General features: G+C 39.5%; 1 protein-coding gene across 1 annotated transcript in view; it reads left to right on the top strand.

Annotated features, from left to right (window-relative positions):
• The window catches only part of ADGRA1 (adhesion G protein-coupled receptor A1), a 593,458-nt gene that overhangs the window by 85,067 nt on the left and 484,843 nt on the right, over nt 1–23,548 (top strand). The window contains exon 2 of the mRNA XM_014607805.3: nt 6,087–6,158. Coding sequence (XP_014463291.2) covers nt 6,087–6,158 — 72 coding nt within the window. The remainder of the gene's footprint in view (nt 1–6,086; nt 6,159–23,548) is intronic.

Below are 23,548 nucleotides of genomic sequence, written 5' to 3'. Positions count from 1 at the left end.
GCCAATTGCCAATACTCTCAATTTTCCTTATTTTTGTGCCAATCTGATATAGGGCCGATGTATCAGTGCACCTCTACATCAGAGGCCTTGTTACCAAATTAGAGGAACAATCCACTGACGAAGGTCCAAGTACAGTGTCAAACCAGGGCAGGTGCCAAGAAATAAATCTATATGGAAATCCAAAGAAAAAATCCAGGAACCATCAAAAAGCAGGTTTGGGAACCAGGAAAGCCAGTGAAATTTCCAGGACAGGAGCTGTGTAGGGACTGGAGACCCACAAGTTGTGTGGTGATGTTCAGGGGCTGGAGAAGTTCCTTAAAAGCAGCCCCAGAACCAATTGGAGGGAAAGAGCTGGGGGTCAGCTGGCCTTGATTAGTTAAGTGTGGCTGACTCAGTTATAAGGGTTTCAGGCAGGCCTGACCAAGTCTTAAACAGCTGACCTGGTTGACCAGGCTGCAGGGGAGGAGCCTTGCATCACCCCTGTTTTTATCTCCTTTCATAGTTACTGAAAGGCATTCAATAAACCTGCTTCTCTTTCCTTCCTGAACTCCACAACAAGAATACACATGCTTAGTATATAACACAACCCCTCCTCCCTGATTTGCTGCCTATCCATCCTAAACAAGCTGTCATGTTCTATGCCAGTATTTGGGTCCTGTCTAACCAAGTCCTGTGATAACAAGTATGTCATAGCTTGGATTATGTGTTGACTTGTAATTCTTCCTGTTTGTTTCCCATCTTGTGGCATCCAGGTGTAAACATCTCGTATGTTCAGAAAGTTACCTTTGTTTATCACTTATGGTTCTATTGAAGTTTCTCCATCCTCCCCACACTTCACTACCTTAACTAGGTCATTATTGTTTTGCTTACTCATGAGCCTTTATCACCAGCCCTGTCACAGAAGGGAATTGACACTTAATTGTTTATGAAGCATTATGATCACCTATGGTACTTTAATAAACATTACTTCAATAAATTGTTTCTTGAAATGGTTGTTTTCTTTCTGCTCAGACAACTCGGAGGCATCATGATTTACTGTGTTTGCAACTGCCTCTCATACCCATTGGAATGTTAATTAATACATAAAGGGCACAGCTACATGTGCCGCTATGGCACTGTTGTTACTGCATTGTATTAAATGATGGTGCAGTAACAGCCTGTACTGCACCGTGCCAGTGACACATGGTTATTTTTATCTGCTGCATCACCGTAGCAACTTGCTATAGTGAGGAAGCATGTTTCTATGGCGATGTAGCTGTGGTGTCATGGTTTTTGCCTGCCGACACTGTTGCTGTAGTGCATTGCTTTGACAAGTGTCACGTGTAGATGTGCCCAAATACTTCTAATCTTACCTCCATTGAACAACTTTAACCCTAGTTCTACTTTCTTCCTATTCAGCTATCAGTATTTTTAGGTGACTATCATATCCTATTAAATAATTGAATCAAGCTGTTAATAAGGCATTCATTAATTTATTCCTTGCAAATCAGTCTCTCTAAATCTTTAACAATTTTGGCTGCTTCCCTTTGAGTTCTCTCCTAATTTCTTAATATCCTTCAGGTATTCAGCTATCCAAACTATATGCACTATTTTCCTTTGGTATCTCTAGTACCTAAAGAATGGGACTGCTGTTATCATTATCCATGACAATTATATTAATTTTTGCATAGGTAGTTCAGAAGTCTTCCCATCTCTCCCTCTCTTTTTTCTTTCTGTTTCACATTATGAACTCCATTCTAATTTGTTGTTATGCTACAACTGTCAATGAATTATGCATGCTTTGGGAATAAATAGTATTTTTTGTTTACTTGGAAGAAGAGTTGAAACTTCTTAAAAGCCTTTAATTTAAAAATAATTTTCCATTTTTATTGCTTTACATAATATCACAGTATAAATCTGTCCTGCTCCATCTTATTCTAAATCCATAAATAAATTGAATGCAACTGTAATCAACAGCACTTTTTCTTTTTTCTATGTTAATTGCCAGGGGTTAATTTGTGATGTTTTTGCTCGTTCTTCCCTTCTATCAAATGGTTCTGTCTCAGCCCCTGTGCAAAAGGAAAGAACAACTTCCAAATGTTATTTTCTTGCTGTTGAGAATTTCTGCTGCTAGAAAAGATTCTGGGAGAAGGAGCAGTACATCCATTCAGTCTGCAGCTGCCCCCTGTCCTCTGAACCTTGTGCCTTCACAAGACTGGGGTGATCCTAGTCTGGGGAAAGCATGGGTTGCGCCATGGGTTATTTTTCTCCTGGAGTAGCCATTTTTGCTCTGGGAGAAAAATCTTGAACATTTGCACACTTGTTTTCTACCAAGAGAATGGTGATTCCCTTTGTAGAAACTGAATGCCTGTTTCTGGTATAAGATCATTACATATAGGCCCCATTATTAGTTCCCTCTGCACTGTGATTCATTAGAATTTTTTATAAAATCCTGTTCTAATAGCAGATTGACAGCTGTTCTCTCCTAGAACCGAAATATTTTTGTCATGTGAAAGATTTGAAATGGAATCTCTTGTGACATGTAATCCAATAATTCTCAACTGTGGTACCTTTAGATTATTTTGAAGGGAGTTGTGAGGTGAGAGAAGATAATCACACACATGTCCCTGCCTTTTCACTCCTCCTCCTCCTCCTCTTCCTGCTACTGCTTGGCTCTGTACAAGGAGGGAAAAACACTGCAATAACTAATATTCTGAAGTGGTGTTGCTTAGTTCACAAAAGTTATGGTTTTGAGGAAGGCAGACCTTACAATGAAGTTATGCCACTGCTTTATAGAATATTAAAGGCATTGATTTTGGCATGCGCTTCATGTTTTAACTATAGCTAATTGAGTAAGCATCTGCTGACATTTTATCATGTTTATAAAACCTACATTTCAGTTGTCACAATCTACAAGATGAAGCAATCTAGGAGGTTTTAATTTTTGTAAACTTAATCATTATGTGAAAGTCTGGTATGTAGAATAGAAAGTTTTAATTTAAAAAATCAATGGTTAAGTTTGCTTGTTAATTCTTTAACTCTTGTTTACTGTTTAAGTTTTTTACATTAATGTTCTTTTGAAGATTCTTTGCATAAATCTGGTATCTTTTATTAGACCAACTAAAATAGTTGGAAAAATTCTTCTTTGCAAGCTTTCGGGTACAAACATCCTTCTTCAGGCAGAGGGAGTGTCTACAGTATCTTGAAGATCAAAAACATCCTTTAAGAAAAAAAATAAAATAGCAAAAGAATACTTGCATACTGGGTGGAACCCAGCAGTTCACTGTTCTGCTTAAACTAATAATGTTTTTTTAAGTAATGTATAGATGTTTTTATTAAATTATTATACTCATTTTCCTAGGAGTCTGTTTTATAAGGATAATTAATATTGGTTTGTATTCAGGCTTTCCAGGCAAGACGGAAGGAAATGAAAATAGTAGAGAAGTAGGCATCAACAAATTTAATATAATCTTTTTACATTGAAAAATTCAGAGAACTTGAAATAACAAATTGATATAGAAGTGGAAAGACAAGAATGCATACATCGCATGTAAATCAGATAGAGGTCCAAAGGTGCACAGCTCTTTGCAAATTTGGCTACATTGAACAGGCCAAATATAATATTTATACTCCATGACATTACAATATGCCACAAAATATGATCTCTTCATAACACAATATAGCCAAATGACACAATTCAAAGTGAAATGTCATATATTGAACCTTCCAAGCCCAGCCAACTTTAACTTTGGGGTTTTGTTTTCCCTGGACTGATTTAAACTCTGCCCAGTCTCAGAAGTTAAGATCAATAAAAGAATAAAATAAAACAAAAGGATTGCAAAATTCTTCTCTATAGTAAATGTTCCACCCTAGATGCTTATAACTTAAAACTATTCAACCAATGTGCATCAGATAAATGTTGGCTGCCTCAAATGTTCAGGAAATGTACAAAACAAAGCAAATCAGAACAGCCAGCTTTGTTTTGGTCCTGTATCTTAATTACAACCTTATACTTATCCTGCAATTACATGATCTATCACAAGCTTAATTATGCTGATTGGTGGTGTTGCTATTGTGATAATTAAGACTTTGCACTATATTCTGAAGGAGATTCAATGCATAATGTGAGTAGTATATTTCCTTATCTGACAGAGATAGAAGGAAGAGCTTGTGTGATGTGAAATTTGCTGTGTACTGTAGAGTACAAATAAGGGTCGTCATAGACCTTGTCTTTTCTTTTCCTTTTAATGTTTGAGTTATGGGTGTAAGATTGCCTAAGTGCCAATTTTAATTCCCTTTAAACTAAGTTTTCATTTAGGGCATCTACTTCAAAGATGTATGGGTTGCACTGACACACATTTAAGCGTTCCTCCTTTAGAGGGATGTCATTAAATATAGTCTCAAAATTATATACATAGGACATTAGTCTGGAAGGGAGCTACTGGATCACTGAGTTGGATGCACATTTTATGTTCCCTTATTTATTGCTGAAAATTATTTTACATCAGGCAAATAAAAATTATAAGACTCAGCAAAATCAGCAAAACCCCTCTTCTCCCCCCAACAAAAAAACACCATGGAAAAGAATTCCACTGTATTTTGTTTAATTCATGGATAAATATTTTTGTCTCTCTCACTTTCACTATTGATAAGGCATTGTGTTCTTTGTGTAGGCCTTGACAATTTTCAAAGTATGTCTATGTCATATATTCTGATATACATACATAATTTGCAATTACATTTTAATGCGGTAGGAAACATTAGGAAGCACAGAAATTAACATGTTAGTGTATAGTGTTTTAAATGCAGCCAAAAAAAAGAGGATGTTTTACAATAATTGCAGAAGGGTTTTCAATTTGCTATTTAAGAAAATTAAAGGCTTATGAAGTTCTTTTTTGTTTACTTTTGGCATTATTGTAAGCAATATACCATGATTACTGTGTTACTGAAAGGAGATTATGTGTATTACAGCAGGCTGTTATCAATTTTAAAGTATATATTCTGTTTTTAAAGGGTATAATATTTCACATTATTGGTGATTTATTTTTATTCAAATTGGTAGAAGTGCCTCTTTCTGGCTTTTGGATATTGTACAGTCATTAATTCAATAGCTCAAGATCCTCTTCCTCTGGCTTTCTTTTACATACTGAAGAAAACTCTTCAGAGGAACCAAATGCCCAAGCAGGATTACCTTTACATTTTGTTACTTGCATGCTGTTTTTTTTGCTTCATATTTGTAATTATTAGGAAAATCTTGAATATTATTAAAATATCACTAAATTATCATGGTCTATGATGACAGTTTATGCAGAGCAGGGTCATGTGAGGCCAATAATAAATATTTTTGTAGTTTTCCATGGGAGTTGAATGTTATGATGTTTCTATGTTAATAGTTGCAAATGGCCTAGATGTAGCTAAATGACTGGGGCTCCATGGAGGGATTATGAGGGAAAACTGTTTTCAGATGCTATTGTGTGCAGGTGTGTGGCAGCAGGGGACAGGAGGCATGGGGATAAGGAGAAAGATACTGGTCTGTATATCCTGGAAGATTCAACTCCATCACAGGAGGAACTTTCCCTTTGTTCAAGTTTTGAGGGATCATGTTGAGGCTCAGGCTGCAATAATACCATTCCCCCTGCCCATTGAGAAGGAAATGAGGCAAGGATTCATTTTTTGTAATATTTCTATTGTTTTATGGTCTGCTTGAGGAGGTTTCTTCACATACTTTCTTTTCCCCTCTCCCCTGCCACTCTCATTTGCAACATGCCTAGTTTGCTGATGGTCTGACCACAGTGATCTTCACCAACTGTCCTTCAGCATGTGCTAGTGAAGTGCAGGTGCCAATTGGTTTTTATAATTTTTGCACTGAACCACAATAGGTTTGTTGACTTCCATCTTTGATATGCTCCTGTTTAATAAAAAAGAAGTAACTGAATACTTGTGAAAACTATAATCTTTTTGTCTTGTTTACTCCTATAAGGAGAAATGCAAATGAAGCGGAGAATTTTGTGATTACTATTTTACAGAGCAGTCATTTACTGTAATTATATGTTTTTAATCAGTGGAATTACATTCTGTTAACCAGATTCTTTCCTGACTACTTACAGGATTCTGAGTAACAACAAGATTTTGTGGTTAAAGAATGTCTCCTTCATTGGACTGAGATCATTGGAGAGACTGTGAGTAAATGATCAGCCTCTTTTGCAATTTCTATTCAAACTGTTCTTTATATTTTGCAATGTGAAACAAATAACAGGTAATAAAACTCAAAATTTCAAAGAAGTATATCAGAAGAAGGTTCTTAGGCAGCCTTCAGGTTCATAACCATAAAAAAGTGAATGAACTGGGGTGGACATGAAGAATGTTAGGAAAGCACTGGCAACAATTTGAAACTTAAGCTGCTAGTTAAAGACTTGCACTGCATACTCTATCAAAGTGATGGCTGGCATATGCAACAGCAATGTACCCACAATATAGTCAGGCTTATTTAATTTTTTTAGTCTCCAAAAGTTCCCTTTGGAAATATATCCTATGTAAAGAGACTCAGAAGCGTTTTTCTTTTGGGTGGATAATGACATCTATAAAGCTCTGTACTAGAGTATTTGAGTAAAACAGATCTTAAAAATGAATGGTGCAGCATTTAGTCTGTATCACTTATTCAGGACAAACAAATGGGTTTAGGATGAAAAACCTATAAGAATCTCCTAGGTATAAATCAGCAGCAATATTTATATGATTTTTCTGTTTTTATGTTACTCATTTGAAAATAATCATGTAAGCTTGTATCATATTTTTTTTTACAGTTGTGGGTAACTAATATTGACAGCTTGCTCTTGTACCTGTCTGAAAATGCCCCTTCTGGTTTCACATAAATTATTTTTCTGCAGCTTTTCCTTAAAATCACTGCATTATGGGATGGCTGACACAAAGTAGTAGCTGTGTTCAACATTGGAAGTTATATTTCCGTGATGCATGACATGTTTGTATGTGCAAGCACTGTGATATGAAATCTAATCTATCAGTAATTATATTTGTATTCTACATGAATAATGTTCTTTATACTTAAAGTTTATTCTAGTTGTGTATCAGGAAATTGCTTAGGCATGTGATTCATCTAATTATAGGCAATGGGACCTATTTATGCCCTTGAAAGTAGGGATGTTCTTAACATATACTAATGGGTCAAGATTTGAATGAGGAAGATGGCATATGCCTATATGTGTGTGTGTGCGTGTGTGTGTGTGTGTGTGTGTATATATATATATATATATATATATATATATATATATATATATACACACATGTTTTCTTTCACTAGATGCAGATCATCTTATTTTAAATGTAATTCTGTTAAATCTCAGGCTGTTACTTGAAATTAACTATGCATGTGACTTACTGCTTTGTAAGGTAACAGCTTTGTAAGGTATAACAAATCACTGGGCTTATGAAGAACAAGAATTTGATATCATTTTGCACAGTTTTGATTTATTTTTTCTAGAATTACAAAAGTAGTTGGCAAGAGGTAAAGTAATATCTTCAGGTTTTTGTAAGCTTATTTCACAGTGTGTGTAATATTACCTGTAGAGTTTCAAATTGGCTTTATAACTCCTCGGTTCATTTTAAATCCATTTGGCAGTATTTAAAGATGAATACAGAAATTCTTTCAATGAGTTTGAAGATGTTGCTTACTGTAGTGCCACAAAAATTGGCATTGAATGTGCTTCTCTGTAACTTCTTTGTTAATTATCTAGATGGAGGAAGACTGAAATATATAGGTGATACTAAACTGGGAGATGGCAGTGAGAAAAGCAATAATACAAATGGGACTTGGATCAAAATCATGAGCAGAAGTTGAAAAATGAGACTTCTTTTTTGGACAAATGGTTTGAAAAATGAAAGCAATCAGCTGAGAAATGTAAAAGGAATGTGATACTACTGGAAATATTTAGGGATATGCCAGACTGTTACACCTAATTGCAGCTAAACAAAAGCCAGTGCTGTTGTCTAGGTCAGCTACAATCAAACAATGCAATGATGTAAGGAGCTAATAGTGACACCATCTTTTATCTTAGATACTCATGAAGTGAGTATCTTCACAATAATGTGCTGCAGTTAAATGCTGCTAACACCATGGAAGGGTACAGTTTTCAAAATCACATAAGTTACTCTGGGTATGTTGTCACCATGTCCTTCGAATTCCTAGAGAAGGGTATTCTCAAGCACATCCTGCCCACCCACTCTCACTCCTATCTACTGTAGTCTGATGTATAGTGGTAAAGCTGACCTGGAAGTGCTTTAGTAGCTCACCATGCTTGAGAGTGGTCTAAGGGATATCCTGAAATGGCTTCATCACTGCATTTCCAAGTTTGGAGCCTGTGAAGAGTGGACTGGTGGGACATGGTTATGAGAATCACACCTCTGAGAGCACTGGAGATATGCATGTAAACACTCTTGAAGATCTTGAGTGACTTGATTCAGAGACAATCTGGTCCATTGGTAACCTAACCAATGAACTGTCTTTCTTTCACTTTATTCACTACTCTACTTCTCTGGTGTGATGTCACCTGGAATACTGTGTTCATTCTGGAATCTGAAAAAGTGGAAGCTAAAATGAATAGTTGCTAAAAATATTGATTTACAAATAAAGAATAAAACATCTAAATATATAGCTTTGATAACATACTATTAAAGACTTTGGTGGTTTAAAGTATTTATCAGTGATCAGGCAGGCTGCTGAAAAGGTAGATTCTAAATCTATATTTAGACTCTATATCTATATTTTATTTACATTTGTTGCTTCAAATCATACTTTAGGCTAATACATTCTTTTTAAATCTTTGTTTTCTTATTTGTAATTGCCTGTCTTCATTAAAACACTTTGAAATAAAGGTGAAAAAGTGTTTTACAAGTTTCATCTCCCCCACATTCTGGCGTCCTCCAGCAAGCTGTACTTCAGCTCTTTTGTGAACATCTATAGGGGTCAGCATATTCCTTAAATCAGTAGGGATTTATCTGCTACATTGGAGGGACCTGCAAGATGCTAATTTGTTTGGAATCTCCTGAACTTCTTTAAAAGAATTATCTCAACACAGCAATGGGATGTAAAGTGTCCCATTGAATACAGTAGAGAAAGCAGAAAAAATTATTCTGTGATAGAGGTAAATTTCTGTTTTAAGAAACTGGGAGAGGAAGAGATCTTTCAAGTATGTTGAAAACATTAAGGATAACATTAACAGTAAACAATAAATTTGCCAGTAAGACAGATCTGTAGCACATGTTGATTCCTTACTTTGTTGGATACTAATATTTAAATCTGTTTCCCCTAAATACATTTATTATGGAGAATGGGTTATACTTAAATACATTGTGATGAATGTTATGGTCTTTCCTCAGAGAATTTTAAAATGAATTATTCTACCTAATCTGTCCATTGTTTGTTACCACGGTACCCAAGGGCTTAACTAACTCCTCTCTCTCCCTCCCTTTTCTACCCAGAATTTTATGATCAAATCCCAAAACAGCCTAAATAACTACGGTGGAGCATACTGCACATAGACATTTTATGCTTGTTTATTTTTAGATATAGACGAGATAATAAAAATAACTCCCAAAGTTGTGGAAATATTTACAATGTTATAAAAATGCATTTGATATGTTTCCTATTGTAACTATACCAAGAACAAAATATCTGTCAATTCTCCATCAATAAGCTATTGCTTGGGGAAAAATATGGATGAAAAAATGAATCACCATAAAAGTAATTATAGCCAATGTTTCACTTTCTGGACTCCCTCATAAAGAATTTTAAATTTTGAGAAAAACAGCTTTGACAACTATACTCCTTAAAAGTTCAGTTGGATATTTCCCATCAAACCTATACATACCTAAATCAGGAACAGGGTCCATTTTGTAGAAAAAAAAGTTTCCTTCTAAAAGCTCTGGGGTACATGGGACCAGGGAATTATAGATTCCATAGACATTAGGACTGGAAGCGACTTCGGAAGATCATCGAGTCCAACCCCCTGCCCCAGGGTCAGGAAGTCAGCTGGGGTCATAGGATCCCAGCAAGATAAACATCCAAATTTCTCTTGAAGGCATTCAAAGTAGGTGCTTAAACCATCTCCGATGGCAAGCTATTCCAGACCTTGGGGGCTTGGACAGTAAAGAAGTTCTTCCTTATGTTCAGCCTGAAACTGTCTTGCAGGAGTTTATAACTGTTTGACCTTGTCATCCCTTGGGGCGCTCTAGTGAACAAACGTTCCCCCAGATCCTGGTGGACACCCCTTATAAACGTATAGGTGGCCATCAGATCGCCCCTGAGCCTGTACTTTTCCAGGCTGAAGAGTCCCATAGCTCTCAGCCTGTCATCATAAGGTTTATTTTCCTGACCTTTGGCCATGCGTCTGGCTCTTCTCTGGACTCTCAAGCTTCTCCGCATTCTTTTTGAATTCTGGAGCCCAAAACTGGATGCAGTACTCCAGCTGCAGCCAGCTGGAGTACTGTATATCCAACTCAAATCTCACCTTAATGTAAATCAACATCAGCCTCTGACTTTGCATTAATCAAGATAATGATGTCCTGTGCCAAAACTCTGTTCTCCAGACAAGAAACTGAGATAAAAACAGCAGGATGGATTTTGAAGGATGGGTCTTCATTTGAAGTTCACACTATTTCACCTTCCTGTGCTTGCCTAGATTTTCAGCTCCTGGTATTTTCTGAGTAGTGTTGCTCTCAATTAAGTATCTCCAGTTCATTCTCCTACTGATGTCTCTTAACCAAAGCTTCCTCTTCCTCCTTGTCATTCCATGTACCTTTTCTCAAACAAACCAAGAAAATAGGTGGACTTCATCTATTTAAAACTTAGTCAATGGGTAGGACTATTCAACAAGGCCTGAAATGCAGTTATGGGAATGTTTGTTCCTTAGTTTATTTGAATTACCTTAACAGTTTATACTTTGTTTCTGCATACCTCTTCTAAAGTTAAGTTTGTACTTACAAATGTTAGCACTGTAATGTTTTCTGTTTCCTGCTGTTTTAGATTCTTTTATCTGTGAGGCGGAGTATTCAGCAGTATTAGCTAGTAATGCTAAAAGAAATTCAGTTTTGGAAGTACAATTGATTCTCTAAATTAATTAATAAAGCTTAGAGGTAAAGTTAAAATATTTTCTGAACACTGTAATAATGTACTCTTAATAATGGAGTTCAGTTTATGAAATATTGTCAAGTAAAAAAAATCCCATCCTTTAAGAAACATCCAAGTATCCTATATCTAAGGTGCTGATACTGTCTGAAATATCTGCCAGTCAGATATGAGCAATGAGCCACAAGAGTACTTTATAGAGATGGTAGTCATTGTCTTTCCAGACTAAGGGTTACTGCCTGGCACTAACTCAGTGAGATTGAATCACAAATTTGTTCTGATGTGGATCATGATGCATTGCTTCTGTTCCACTGGGTTTGCTGTGTATTGCTGACTAGGGGTATTAAAGGATGAATTTTGTCACTTTGTCACTCCCATTGTGAGATATAGAAAGTTTCTGTACACTTGCATTTTGTCCTGAGTTGTCTTATAACCATGACTTTGAAAAATCAAGGGTCTAATTGGAAGCTAAGTGGATTTTTTTTTTTTTGGTGGTGGTGGGGGAAATAAAGGGGTGGGAGGAATAGGAAAGGGCAGGGCAGGGAGTATTCATGTTGTTGAAACATGAAAATTTGATAGGTGCAAGCTAGAACTGACACACAAGGTAGAGATCAGAGGCTTTTTTCTTGAAATTATTTCTTTGATGGGAAGTTCCCATTGCTTAACACTTGGAGAAGTTCAGATTTCTATTTGATTTTTTTTTAAAACCAACTAGTTTAGGAGTGGTTGAGTCTGGGATTTTGTATTGACTCAGTGTTCCTGGCAGTTACTGCTACTGCCTTTCTTTATGCTATGGGAGACTGAAGATATGACTGTTGGGGGAGGATTGCTCTTGGGCATACCTCATGGACCTGCTTCCATTTTCATTCGTCAGACCTGGAAATATGTTGCTGAAGCCATTCTGAGGGCACCCCTTTGATTACCACTGTGATGGACTGTGGGTTTTATTGTGATATTTCTGTGTTAACTGTGTTTATGTTGTTATAATATTGTGTGATTCAGTTTACATCATTAGCCTGTAGATAGAGAATGAAGAGTTAAGTGCTAGGACTTTTATTAGTAGATGGTAAGGATGGTAAATCCAAAAAAAGATGACAAAGCCGATAGGGAAATACAGAACGCCCGGGCGAGGGACTAACAATAGAAGGATGGGGGTGAGGTTGGGAACGCACCTAGGTTACATGCGATACAAAATTAGCCAACTAAGCCCGGGGGTAAGGGGAGAGGGGAGTGGGGGAGGGGAGGGAGGGGGAGGTTTCGCGACGCTGAGAGAGAAAGAGGATAGAAACACACATACCCGTGACAATGGTCCGCAATGGTGGAAGAAGTGGTCTGAAGATGAAGTGTCTCAGTCTAGATATAGTCTATCGCGGGGGTCCTCTTCGGGTGGCGCTGGGTCGTCGTCCGTTGTTGATGAGTCCTCTTGAAGCGAAGGTCCGTCTGTTGCAGAGGGGGGCGGTTCAGGCGGTCCCCTCTGGGTCCGGTCCGGTGGCTGTCATCCTGCTGGGGTCCGTGTACTGGTGGTGGCCCGTGATGTGCTCCACGTAAATGTCGCGGGACCACCGGATGGTGTCGGACACCATGAGGCAGCGCGTCAGCTTGGCGTAGCGGCGGGAGACGCGGCAGGCACGCAGGACGCTCTCGTTACTGGGGTCCCAGGCTCCGAGCATTCCCACGATGAGCGCGTCGACCGTCACGTCGTAGCCGTGGCCCCTCAAGGTGTCGGCCAGCGGGGCGTACTTCTCCCGCTTGCGAGCCCGGGCGTCGGTGAAGGCTTGGCGCCGGTTCTTGAACAGGATGGTGACGTCCACGATGGTGATCTTCATGCAGGAAGAGACCTTTAGCATCACCAGAATCTTGAAGTGTCTTAAGTTAGACTTTGTTATGTTAACAATCACCCAGGAGGTGTTCAGATGAGATAAACATGGCAACAGGAGAGCAATCGGGGAGAAGCAGCCTGGCAGTTCCAGGCCAGAGTCGTCTAAGGACTGAGGGAAGTAGAGCAGCTTTAGGGAGCTGGCAAGACTGGAAAGGGAGAAGCTGAGCATTTTTGAGGGAGCTCAGGGTTATGTGGGGCTGGATTGGGGACAGAGGGATTGCTTAACACCTTTAAAGGAGGTAGAGAACCTCTGGCCCCAATAAAAGCCTTTATTAAAGAGACTGTCCATTAGGGCTGTGCGAAATTTCACCGGCTATTTAATTTTGACACTGTTTTGACTCGTTTTGAGCTTGAAACAGCAAAATCGAACTGAAATGAAAGGCTTCAAAACAGCGTCAAAACAAAACTTGGGCAGTCGAAGGTTTCAAAATGTTTTGAGTTTTGAAGCATCCCCGGTTGAGTTCCCCTCCCCAGCAGAAGAATCGGGTTGGGGAAGGGAACTGAGCCCGATTGCTCAGTTCCCCTCCCCAGTGCTGCGATCCATCAGGCTGGGGAAGGCAACTCAGCCCAGCTGAGCTGAGTTCCCTTCCCCAGCACTATGATTGGGCTGGGGAAGGGAACTCAGCTCAGTCGGGCTGAGTTCCCTTTCCCAGCCCAATGGATTGCAGTGCTGGGGAGGGGAACTGAGCCTGATCGCACAGCTCCCGCAGCCCTTCTGGGGTTGTGGGCCCCCATTTGCCTGCCAGATGAGAGAGGCTGTTTCAAGCTTCCCCATTATAGCCTATGGGCAAAACTTGAAACAGCATCACTGTTTTGACAAAATGAAACAGAAAAGTGGTTTTGAGTCGAAATGAAATTCAAAACAAAACACTATTCTATTGAAACATTGAAATGCAAGCTAAAATGGAACAATGCCATTTTGCACAGCCCTACTGTCTGTTATGCTGCCTAGAACTTGGTTTCCTCCCCGCACCCTCCAGCAAGAGGTGAAGCCCCTCTCATGAGCAAAACTGGATGTTACCCCAGGCAAATAAGCATTTATTTAGTAGTTCACATTAGAGGTACTAAATTTTAATGCACAGGAGCAAAAGTGCATTAATGAATGTGTAGACACTGTAGAGGAGGATAGGCTAGATAACCTCCAACTCCCTTCTCCCAGGAGAACTATGGTCCGTGTATCCCCAAAGTCATGGCCTCATCAGGTATATGGTGTCTCTTATACTGCATATTTAACCACATACCCTTGTTTACTGTACATACATTGGGTGCCAACTGTAGAGCAGTTCCAGACCATTACAATATATCAGTGTCTTTAGTTACAGTTACCAGTTATACATAAAACTATTACATTTTGGTATAATTATTTTCTTTGACAACATAATACACTGTAAAATCAAAGTGGTAGCACATTAACTCAAATTTGTATGAAATGGAAGGTCAAAGAAGAGATGCATGTTAATCAAATTAGACCATAGAAGAACTGTGGTGTTGTACCTGTTAGAATACCTGTTTTACACTTGACATCTTCTCAGCGTACCTCAAACTAAAAAGGACCACTGGTTTGAATTTATTTGTTCCAGAACATACAATTTTCTTATTTTTGGTAGTCTCTCTCATAATACATAGCAGTGGCGTTCTAACTCTTAATTGAAATCTTACTAATATTTCTAAGACTTGAAGAAATGATTTAATAGTTTAAATAGAAACTTGTACCCATAGCCCATTTTGATTTGGGGATATTAGAAAATTAATATATCTCTCATATAAATTATTTAAGTTCAAATTTACAGCTTTTCAAAAAGTCTCCTCATAAGCAAATATTGTCCGAGAGTTGACATATTAAGTGTTGAGTCTTAGTTGTGGAGCAGGAGACAACTTGGAGAAACTTTAAGACCTCACCCCAAATGCAGACGTATCTTTTAAATATGAAGCAAAACACTTAAACTTGAGCATATTCTAAAAAATCATATTGGCACTGCTCCAGAAAGCCAGCTAGATAAGAGAGAGACGTAATGAAATGTAGGTATCACTGAAGGTGGGAGAGGGGACTTTAAGAACTGACTGTACTGTAAATAATTGATGTCATGGTTGAAACTACTTAAGTATAATTTCATTATGATCTCTGAGTTAGGCTTCCCTCTGGCTTTTTATAAATAGACATTTGGTGCAAACAGGGTGACTTATTATTTATTTTTTTATTTTATTTTTTTTGCTGTAACTGGTGGTTGGAAAGAGTCAGGTAAAAAAATGACATACCTCTTAGTACTGTGGCATGCTCACAGTTTACATTTCATTTGTTAAAAATTAACAGTTAAGTTTATTAGTTCAAGCCAGTAGCTGCCTCTTCTACAACGTGTAGATTGGCTGTTGAAAACAGGAGAATCAACTATGTAAGCATACTGTGATTTTTTACAAAAACACATTACAGAGGTGTTCATGTATTAAGCGTTAGTTAAGCAATAATAATTTGGAAAACATTGAGACGTTTAGGAAGATAAAAGTAGAAATATGAGAGAAGGAAAATTAAATACAGCTCATTCAAATAGAACTCACAACATTGAAATTTTATCAGATAAGATGTGATACCACCATTAATAAGTAGTGTGTTACCAAAATAATAGAAATTCCAATAAAAAAATCAACATTATGACAAAATAGTTGTGGTAGTTGCATAAAATTTTAACTTTGTTAAATTTCTTGCCACATAAGTTGGTTTTGATTGGTCAGAAATCATGTACTGTTTTGAGTAGATTGAGCCTCTTCCATATATTAAGAACAGTTAGGGCATAATTGTTTAGAATTATGTTCTCAGAGGGAGAGACTACTTTGTGCTCTCACTGAGCCAGATTAAAAAACAAACAAACAAAAAAGCTGCGCATCAAGAAATGATATGATGTCCTGCTTCAAATTTTGTATGTACCTTGTCTCTGCTATCCCTTAAATCTATCTAGGATTTTAGTATGGCCGATGGCTTTAATTGGAATTTCTATCTAAGCTGGGGTGGGCAAAATCTGGCCCATGGGCCAGATGCGACCCATTGGGCTATTCTATCTGGCCTACGGGGTCCCTAAAAAGTTTAGAAAATTAATTTATCTGCCCCTGGATGCCTGTCATGTGGTCTTCGATGGCTTGCCAAAACACAGTAAGCGGCCCTCCGGGCAGAGTAATTTCCCGCCCCGATCTAAACAATAGAGAGTTTCCTGCCTATCAAAGTGACTGCAACAGCATTTGTGTTTGCTCAACCTAGTATAAAACTGTGTCATTTTTGGATGTACTTATGACCCTAGTATTTAAGTCCTTTCCTGAAAATGTGGTGGTTGTGCTTGTATAATGTGTTAAATATAAAGCCAATATTAGACATAAGTTCATAAAATAAAACACTGAAAATTATAAAACATAGAGTTAAGGTCAAATGCTCTTTCTTAACTCTAACTTGGGAAACCTAGAGAAGAGAGGAAGATCAAACATGTTAAATGCCTCAGAGATTAGGAAGGGTGGGGAGAATGAAATTCAGTTAAGAGGAGGATACTTGTGACCTTGATTAAAGTAAACTGGATATTACAGAAGTTTGAAAAAAAAATTAAGGAAACACCTTCCCATCTAGGCCAACAAATTGGGGATGAAAGTTTTGTTTTGTGATGTCATGATATCTTACACTACTTAGTAATGGTGGTTTTGCATCTTATCTGATACATTTACATTGTTGTGAACTCTACCAGTAGTTAAATAAATTATTTAAATAGACTTATCAATACATTTGTGACTTTTGCAATGAATTGTTTTAAAATAAAATACACATTTAAATCTTATTTTTTTCCTTAAACCAGTGTAATGCCTTAATTCTGTTAGTATAATCTGTATTAGATTGGTCAGTCTGCTGACTGACAGAAGTCTATTGTGAAGTTCCAGTAAGATACAAATATTACACATCGTACTACAAAAATATGAAAATAAAGGCTAGATGAAAGTATTGTAAGGTGGATACTTAAATCATTGATAATCCTACTCATTGAGTAGTAACTGATGGCTTGGTGTCTAGTTGGGAGGAGGTATCAAGTTGGTTTCCCCAGGGGTCTGTCTGGTACTATGCAACTTGTTCATTAATGATTTGAATGATGAGACTGAGTGCGTGCTTAGCAAGTTGCTGATAACACAAAGTTGGTTGGCATTGCAGTCACTCTGGAGGGTAGGACTAGGATCCAGAATAACCTAGATAGGTTGGAAAAATGGTCCACAATCAACTGGATGAGCTTCAAAAAGGACAGGTGCAAAGTCCTGTACTTGGGATGGAATAACCATGTGTACAAATACAGACTAGGGAATGACTGGCCATAAGCTGAATATAAGCCAACAGTGTGCTTTTGTTACAAAAAAAACGTAAATAGCATACTGGGTTGTATCAGTAGGTGTCACAAATCAAAGGAAGTGATTCTTCTGCCCTATTTAGCCCTGGTGAGACCACACCTGGAATACTGTGTCCAGTTTTGGGCCCCACACTTCAAGAAGAATGTGGTTAGATAGGAAAGCATCCAGCAGAAAGCAACAAAAATGACTAGAAGTACGAAGCGTGACTTAGGAGGAAAGGCTGAAAGTGTTAGGGTTATTTAGTCTGGAGAAGAGAAGACTAAGGGGGGATTTGATAACAGCCTTTTAATACCTAAAGAGAGGATTGAGATGGGTTTTTCTTTGTAGCTTTAGGATACATAACTAGGAGCAATGGTCTCAAGTTGCAGCAGAAGAAATGTAGGTTGGAAATTAGGAAGATCTTTCTGACTCTGAGGGTTGTCAAGCATTGGAGCAGGCTATCTAGAGAAGTTGTATAATCTCCATCCCTGGAAATTTTCAAGAGCAAGTTGGACAGTCACTTGGCGGGGATGGTTTAGTCAGTGATGATCCTGCCTTATGTAGGAGGCTGTATTTGATGGCCTTATTGAGCCCTACTTCCATCCCTACTTTCCTATGATCCTAAGATAACAGAAATGCTGTTGGTATCTTTTAGGTTCCAGTGTCTTGTTGCCAGATTATGACTTTACTCTCCCCAAAGTATATAAGCCTTCTCTAAAATTTACAAAACATTTCGATTATTTCTTGTAAATCATGGACACTGTAGAAACCCATTTTGGTTCATCATAATTCAGGGTCAGTAAGAGATTTCCGTCATTATCTCATGGAACCAAATTATTTAATTTTATACATTGTAACCTTTTTGTTAAAGATGTTGAACTTCATCTGCTTATTCATGAACAGCTTTGTTAGTTACCACACAATCCTCTAAGATTTCACATTGGCAATGCATATCTTAAGACGATGTGTTGTAAACAAAATATTTTTATCACTGCTGTGGCCTGTCTTTAATGAGAGGTGTTGTTTAATTCAGTTCACCAATTTATTTTAATCCTAAAATTGCTGTGGTGGATACAGATTTATATCACTGGTTCACATCTTTTTAGCAGCAGGCTGAAATGACCTAGTTTGGGTCAGAGGCAGGCTGCTGCTAGGTGTCAGGCATTAGCAAAGATCACAATCCAGCCCCAGGTCAGGCACCGTTTCCCACTGGTGAAATGCTGCTGAAGCCTCCCAGTTCCATTGGCTGGATACAATGTCCCTGGAGGATGGATTTAGCCCTCAGGCTGTAGGTTACCAACACCTGTTCTTTATGATCCATATCCTGTACCAACTCCTGCAGGTGCTTCACTTAAGACTTTACTTTTATTTGTGTATAAACCAAAATAATTTCCCTTGGCAATTATAAAGCAATTTTTAGAGAAAGGGCAAGCATCTGGTTGAGACAGATGATTGTAAAAGGGAAACAGACTGATCCCAACTCTGCCACAGATAAGAACATTTTCTTTGAAAATGGCTTATTCTCTGTTTGCAAATGATTTGAGCTCCTCAAAGGAAATCAGTTATAGTAGGCCAGTATCGTGGTGACTGTGTGATACTAGATTCTTTTCATTTCCTTCAATTTTACCTTGTGGTGAGACCACTTCTTTGATATCATGGTTCTACCTCTGATTAACAAGTGTCAGTGCATGGAGTGGGAAAGAGTACGCTGTGTTATGTGTAGCTTTATGTGCATCCCATCAGCTAAGTACAGACAGTCAAAAAGCCTGAGGCTGAATTGATTCAGTCTTTGCAGGTTAGCCTAAGTTGTGTAATTGAACCAATAATCAAGTCAATAGACATTCACTTCTGATCCCAGAAATGCAGCCATATGCCTGTAGTGGCCTAGGCCAGAAGCTGGGAGGTGCTAGAGCATACCTCCCTGCTCAGCTGGAGCAGACAGCTAAGGCCAAGGCTAGCCCAACCACCCTGCAAAATGGGATTTGTGAGGGAGATGCAAAGCATCTTGGGATGTGGGGGGACTGTGAGTTAACTTGAATGTGGAGGGGATCTGGGACAGAAGTTGAAGAAACTGCTTTAACCTAAATTAATTAAGTCTGAGACTACATCCATCCAGGTTTATCTTAAACCGGTTTCAGCCATTTTGAAAGCGGTTTACTTGCACTTCATGGGGCTTTCTCCACCCTGGCTAGGGATCTCCTAGCCAGGTGCAGCTCTGGGGAGCCAAGAGGAATTCTCCCCCACCCCTCACTCTTCCCAGATGCTGATTGCTTCAGCTGCTGGTACAGGAGGGAGAGAAAAAGAGGCCCCCAGGCCAGGTACCTGCCCATGCACTCCAGCATGAGGGCACTGGGGAGCCCCTGCCTTGTGGGGCTTCCCACTCACCCCAGGCCAGGATGCCTCAGTCTGGGGCAGCCCCAGAGAGCTGAGGAAAATTTTGCTGGGCTGAGGAGGAATTCTGCGGTTTCCCCATGCTGGGCTGAATGGGCAAACACCCAGTCCAAATAACTCCTCCTTCCTCCCTCCTGTGGCAGCAGCTGAAGCAATCAGCAGCTGGAAAGGGTGATAGGGTGGAATTCCCCTTATATCCCCATGGCTGCACCTGGCCAGGGGACCCCTGGCCACAGTGGAGGAAGCCCTCTGAGATGGGGGCTCCCTGGTGCCCACACCCTTGGGGACTTTGGAACGCTTTCCCCCTCCCTTCTGTGGCAGGGGCTAAGGCAGGGGCAGGCAATTATTTTGGGTGGAGGGCTGCTTACTGAGTTTTGGCAAGCCAGGGGAAGATAAATACCCCTGGGCTAAGGCAAGCAGCTCTGCTGGGGAGGGGGAGGTGGGGAATTCTGCCAGCTCCCTGGGTTGCCCTGCGTGGGGGAGAGGAGTTACAGAGGGTCAAAAAACCCTCTAACCCAGGGGGTTTCTCTCCCCTTATGTGCTGTGTAGACCATAGTCTACAGGGGTCTGTGGGTATGTTCCCCTGCCCCACACTGTCCCTATGGGCTAATGGATGTGGGCAGGCAGGCAGAAAGTAGGCCAGGGTGAGGCAGGCCCTGCTCCACTAGAGCAGACAGCATAGCTCAGGGATGCAAAGCATTTTGAGATGCTGGGGGACTGAGAGTTAAACTGAACAAGGAAGGGATCTAGGACAGAAGTTCCGTAAACAGTTTGACCTAAATCAGTTAAGTCTAATACTACATGCAACCAGGTTTAGCTTAAACTGGTTTTGGCCATTTTGAAAGCGGTATATGTGAACTGAACTTATGTTCTGTAACAGGTTTAAACCCGTTTCTGATCACTTAAATCAGTTTGTGTAACTTCTGTCCCAGGCCTTGTTGTGTTACAGGTCTGAACTGGTTTCTGATAACTTATACCAGTTTGAGTAATTTATGTCCCTAGCTATTAGGTCAGATACTTAGCTATTTTGCATATTTAAAAATGTGCATGTAACTATCAGTTTTAGCATATGGTCAACCTAGTGTACCATAAATAGTGGCAGAACAGGATATGCATTTGCCAAAAAAAACCTGGAAGCTGTGCTTGAGATGGGTGAAAAAGTATCACTGCAGTGGTCAAAATTAGTACCAGTTGAGTATATAGATAGATTAGTTGGTGGATGAAGGCATGGTATGTGGAAATGAGATCTCTCTCAGATGCAGTTTAGTGACACAGCTGTCCCTACAGTCTAAGCTGAACAGCTGCAGACACAGTTGATGACATTCTTTCAGTATATTGTATTAAGAAACCAAGTAGGGGAAAGATATGTTTCAGTTTGTGATGCTTGAGCTGTGGCTTTAATGAGTAATACCCCTACAAGAGTGTGGTCTTTTACTGGCAAACAACCAGGAGAAATCCAGGCTTGGGAAGAGAGGGTCAGATGTTTAGATAAGATGTTGTTAAACATCACTTTCCTTCAAATGTATTGTCCTTTTTGGATCCCATTCTATACCGTGAGTTTTCTCCCAACATTAATAATTCAAAGGCTGAGAATGTTTTTTCTTTCTTTTTTCTTTTATTTTTAAAGCTGCTATAGCAACTAATAACCTCTAGCATGTGAGACTGAAGGACAAAATTCAGTGTTGTATTGGGAGTTATAAAATTATTGTTTCTAACAGCTATACCACAAGTAACATAACACTTAGAAATTAAAAGAAAGATTACATTCGACTTCTAATCAGCCTGGGTAGTATGAGCATTATAAGCATGACATAATTGTCAAAGCACTTGTAATGTAAGCTGACATAAAGGTAAGACATTTTTTTTTTTCTTTAGTCAGTTGTGATTTTTCACTGGAAAATAACTACATAGACTATTAGAGGTCATATCTATTGTCTTGGGTTGGAGAAGCGGTACATGCTCTGTTTTTAAGTTTTGTAGGGCTTTTATTTGGTGAAAATAAACAAAACAGAAATTCTGGGGGAAGATGCACTCCTTTTCAGAGAGAACAGTGCCACCTTTTTTAATATAGCAGCAATAAACCTTCTGAAAAATGAAAATTTAAAAATATATCTTTATAGCTCCACTGAGCATATATGGATCTACAGCAGGGCTGTCAAACTTATCTTGTCCCATGGGCATACTCATCTGGTATAGGGCTGGTCCATGTGCCAGGTTGAGCCTACAGACCCCCTTGCTTCCCCTTTTCCTTCTTCCAGCATACTAGATCCAGCACTCACTCCAGCCAGTCTGGGACTTGTGCTATGTGGGGTGTGGACCCTGAAGTGGCTGGAATGAATGCTGCATGTAGCACAGTCTGGCTGGGGTTATGTGGTGCAGATCCCAAACTGATCAGAGTGTTTGCTGCACTGCACACAGTGCCTGCCTGGCTGGACTGCATTACGGGAGGCACCCTCTCTGGGCACTGTGCTGCACATGGCACCCACTCCAGCCAGTGTGGACCCATGACACATAGTGCTTGCAGGCACTGGGAGATCCAGACTGTCTAGGGTGGATGCTGCACATAGTGTGGGTCTTGGTGCAGGTGCTGCATGTGGCAGTCTGGCTGGGGTGAGCACCATGTTTAGCATAGCACCCCCTCTACCTGGTCTAAAATCTGTGCTGTAAGCATCCCCCCTAGCAGCACAGTCTTGGGCACTGCCTGCAAGGCTGGTCCAGCGTGTCATGCCCCATTTGTGTTTGCTCAGACCCTGTGGCATCACCAGGGTCTGGATGGCAGGGCTCCATGGTCTGGATCCAGCCTATGTTTGACACCCCTGACCTACAGTGATCAGCAACATTGTTTCTCTCTTCCTCCAGCTTCCACTGCAACTCTCATTCTTTCTATGCATTCTAGCTCTTTCCTGTTTCTTAAGAATTTATCCTGTAGGTCTGGACTTTTCTTTAAGGCCCTTGTTACTTACTTTCTCCTTGAAGCCATTGCACTTTTCTCTGCCTTGGGTTATATAGATTTTTTTCCCCCCACAGATGCCTGGCTACCGATTCAATCTCCCACTTCTTTTGCCATGCTTCATAATGATACTAGTACAGCACTGCATTGCCTCACAGGCAGTGCTCATTTGTGTGAGAGGAATTTTCTGTCATTTTAAATGTGCTGCTGGGATTATTTCTCCAGTTCTGGTCTGGCAAAACTGTGTAAGCAAGGGCAGTGGTAGACAAACACCACTGTTTGTATAGTAATAGTAATAATACTTAAGGCTTTGGTGGCCGCAGGCTCTGCATTCATATTTTAATAAATGGATTTAAAACATTTCTGCCAAAACAGTTCTGTCTTGGAAATTGCTGTAATCTTTTTTCAGTGAAACTGCTGCTCCCATAAAAAAATTGATGAAAAATGTCAGTGCTTAATTTTATCCCAATTTTATCCCAATTGGCTCTCTATTCTACATTACTATTTTAATATTAAACTGATAGCATACAGTACAAATTAAATGTTTTGAACTCGTCAAAACTAAGTGATTCAATAAGATAGTATCAATATTTTTTAAACACTTTTCTTGGAAATTAATTTTGTGCAGGCCAGGGGCGAGCCAGGCCCATCTTTGCGCATGCGGGCTGTGGCCAGCAGCCCAGGCACGCGGGGCCGGAGGAGCCCGGGGGCGAGCTAGAATTAGTCACGGAGGCATAATGGTTGATTTAAAGATTATTTACTTATACCCAAGATGGTCGCGGTGTAGGCTGGACAGTTTCCAGGCGCAGCTCCGCTTAAATCCTCGTTGGAGGACTACGATGAATTCGGTTCTCTTGCCCTGGAG

This window comes from Alligator mississippiensis, chromosome 6, assembly GCF_030867095.1.
Source record: "Alligator mississippiensis isolate rAllMis1 chromosome 6, rAllMis1, whole genome shotgun sequence".
In the NCBI taxonomy this organism is placed as follows: domain Eukaryota; kingdom Metazoa; phylum Chordata; order Crocodylia; family Alligatoridae; genus Alligator; species Alligator mississippiensis.
The sequence above is the reverse complement of the archived record's forward strand: the minus strand, read 5'-3'. Positions and strand labels throughout refer to the sequence as shown.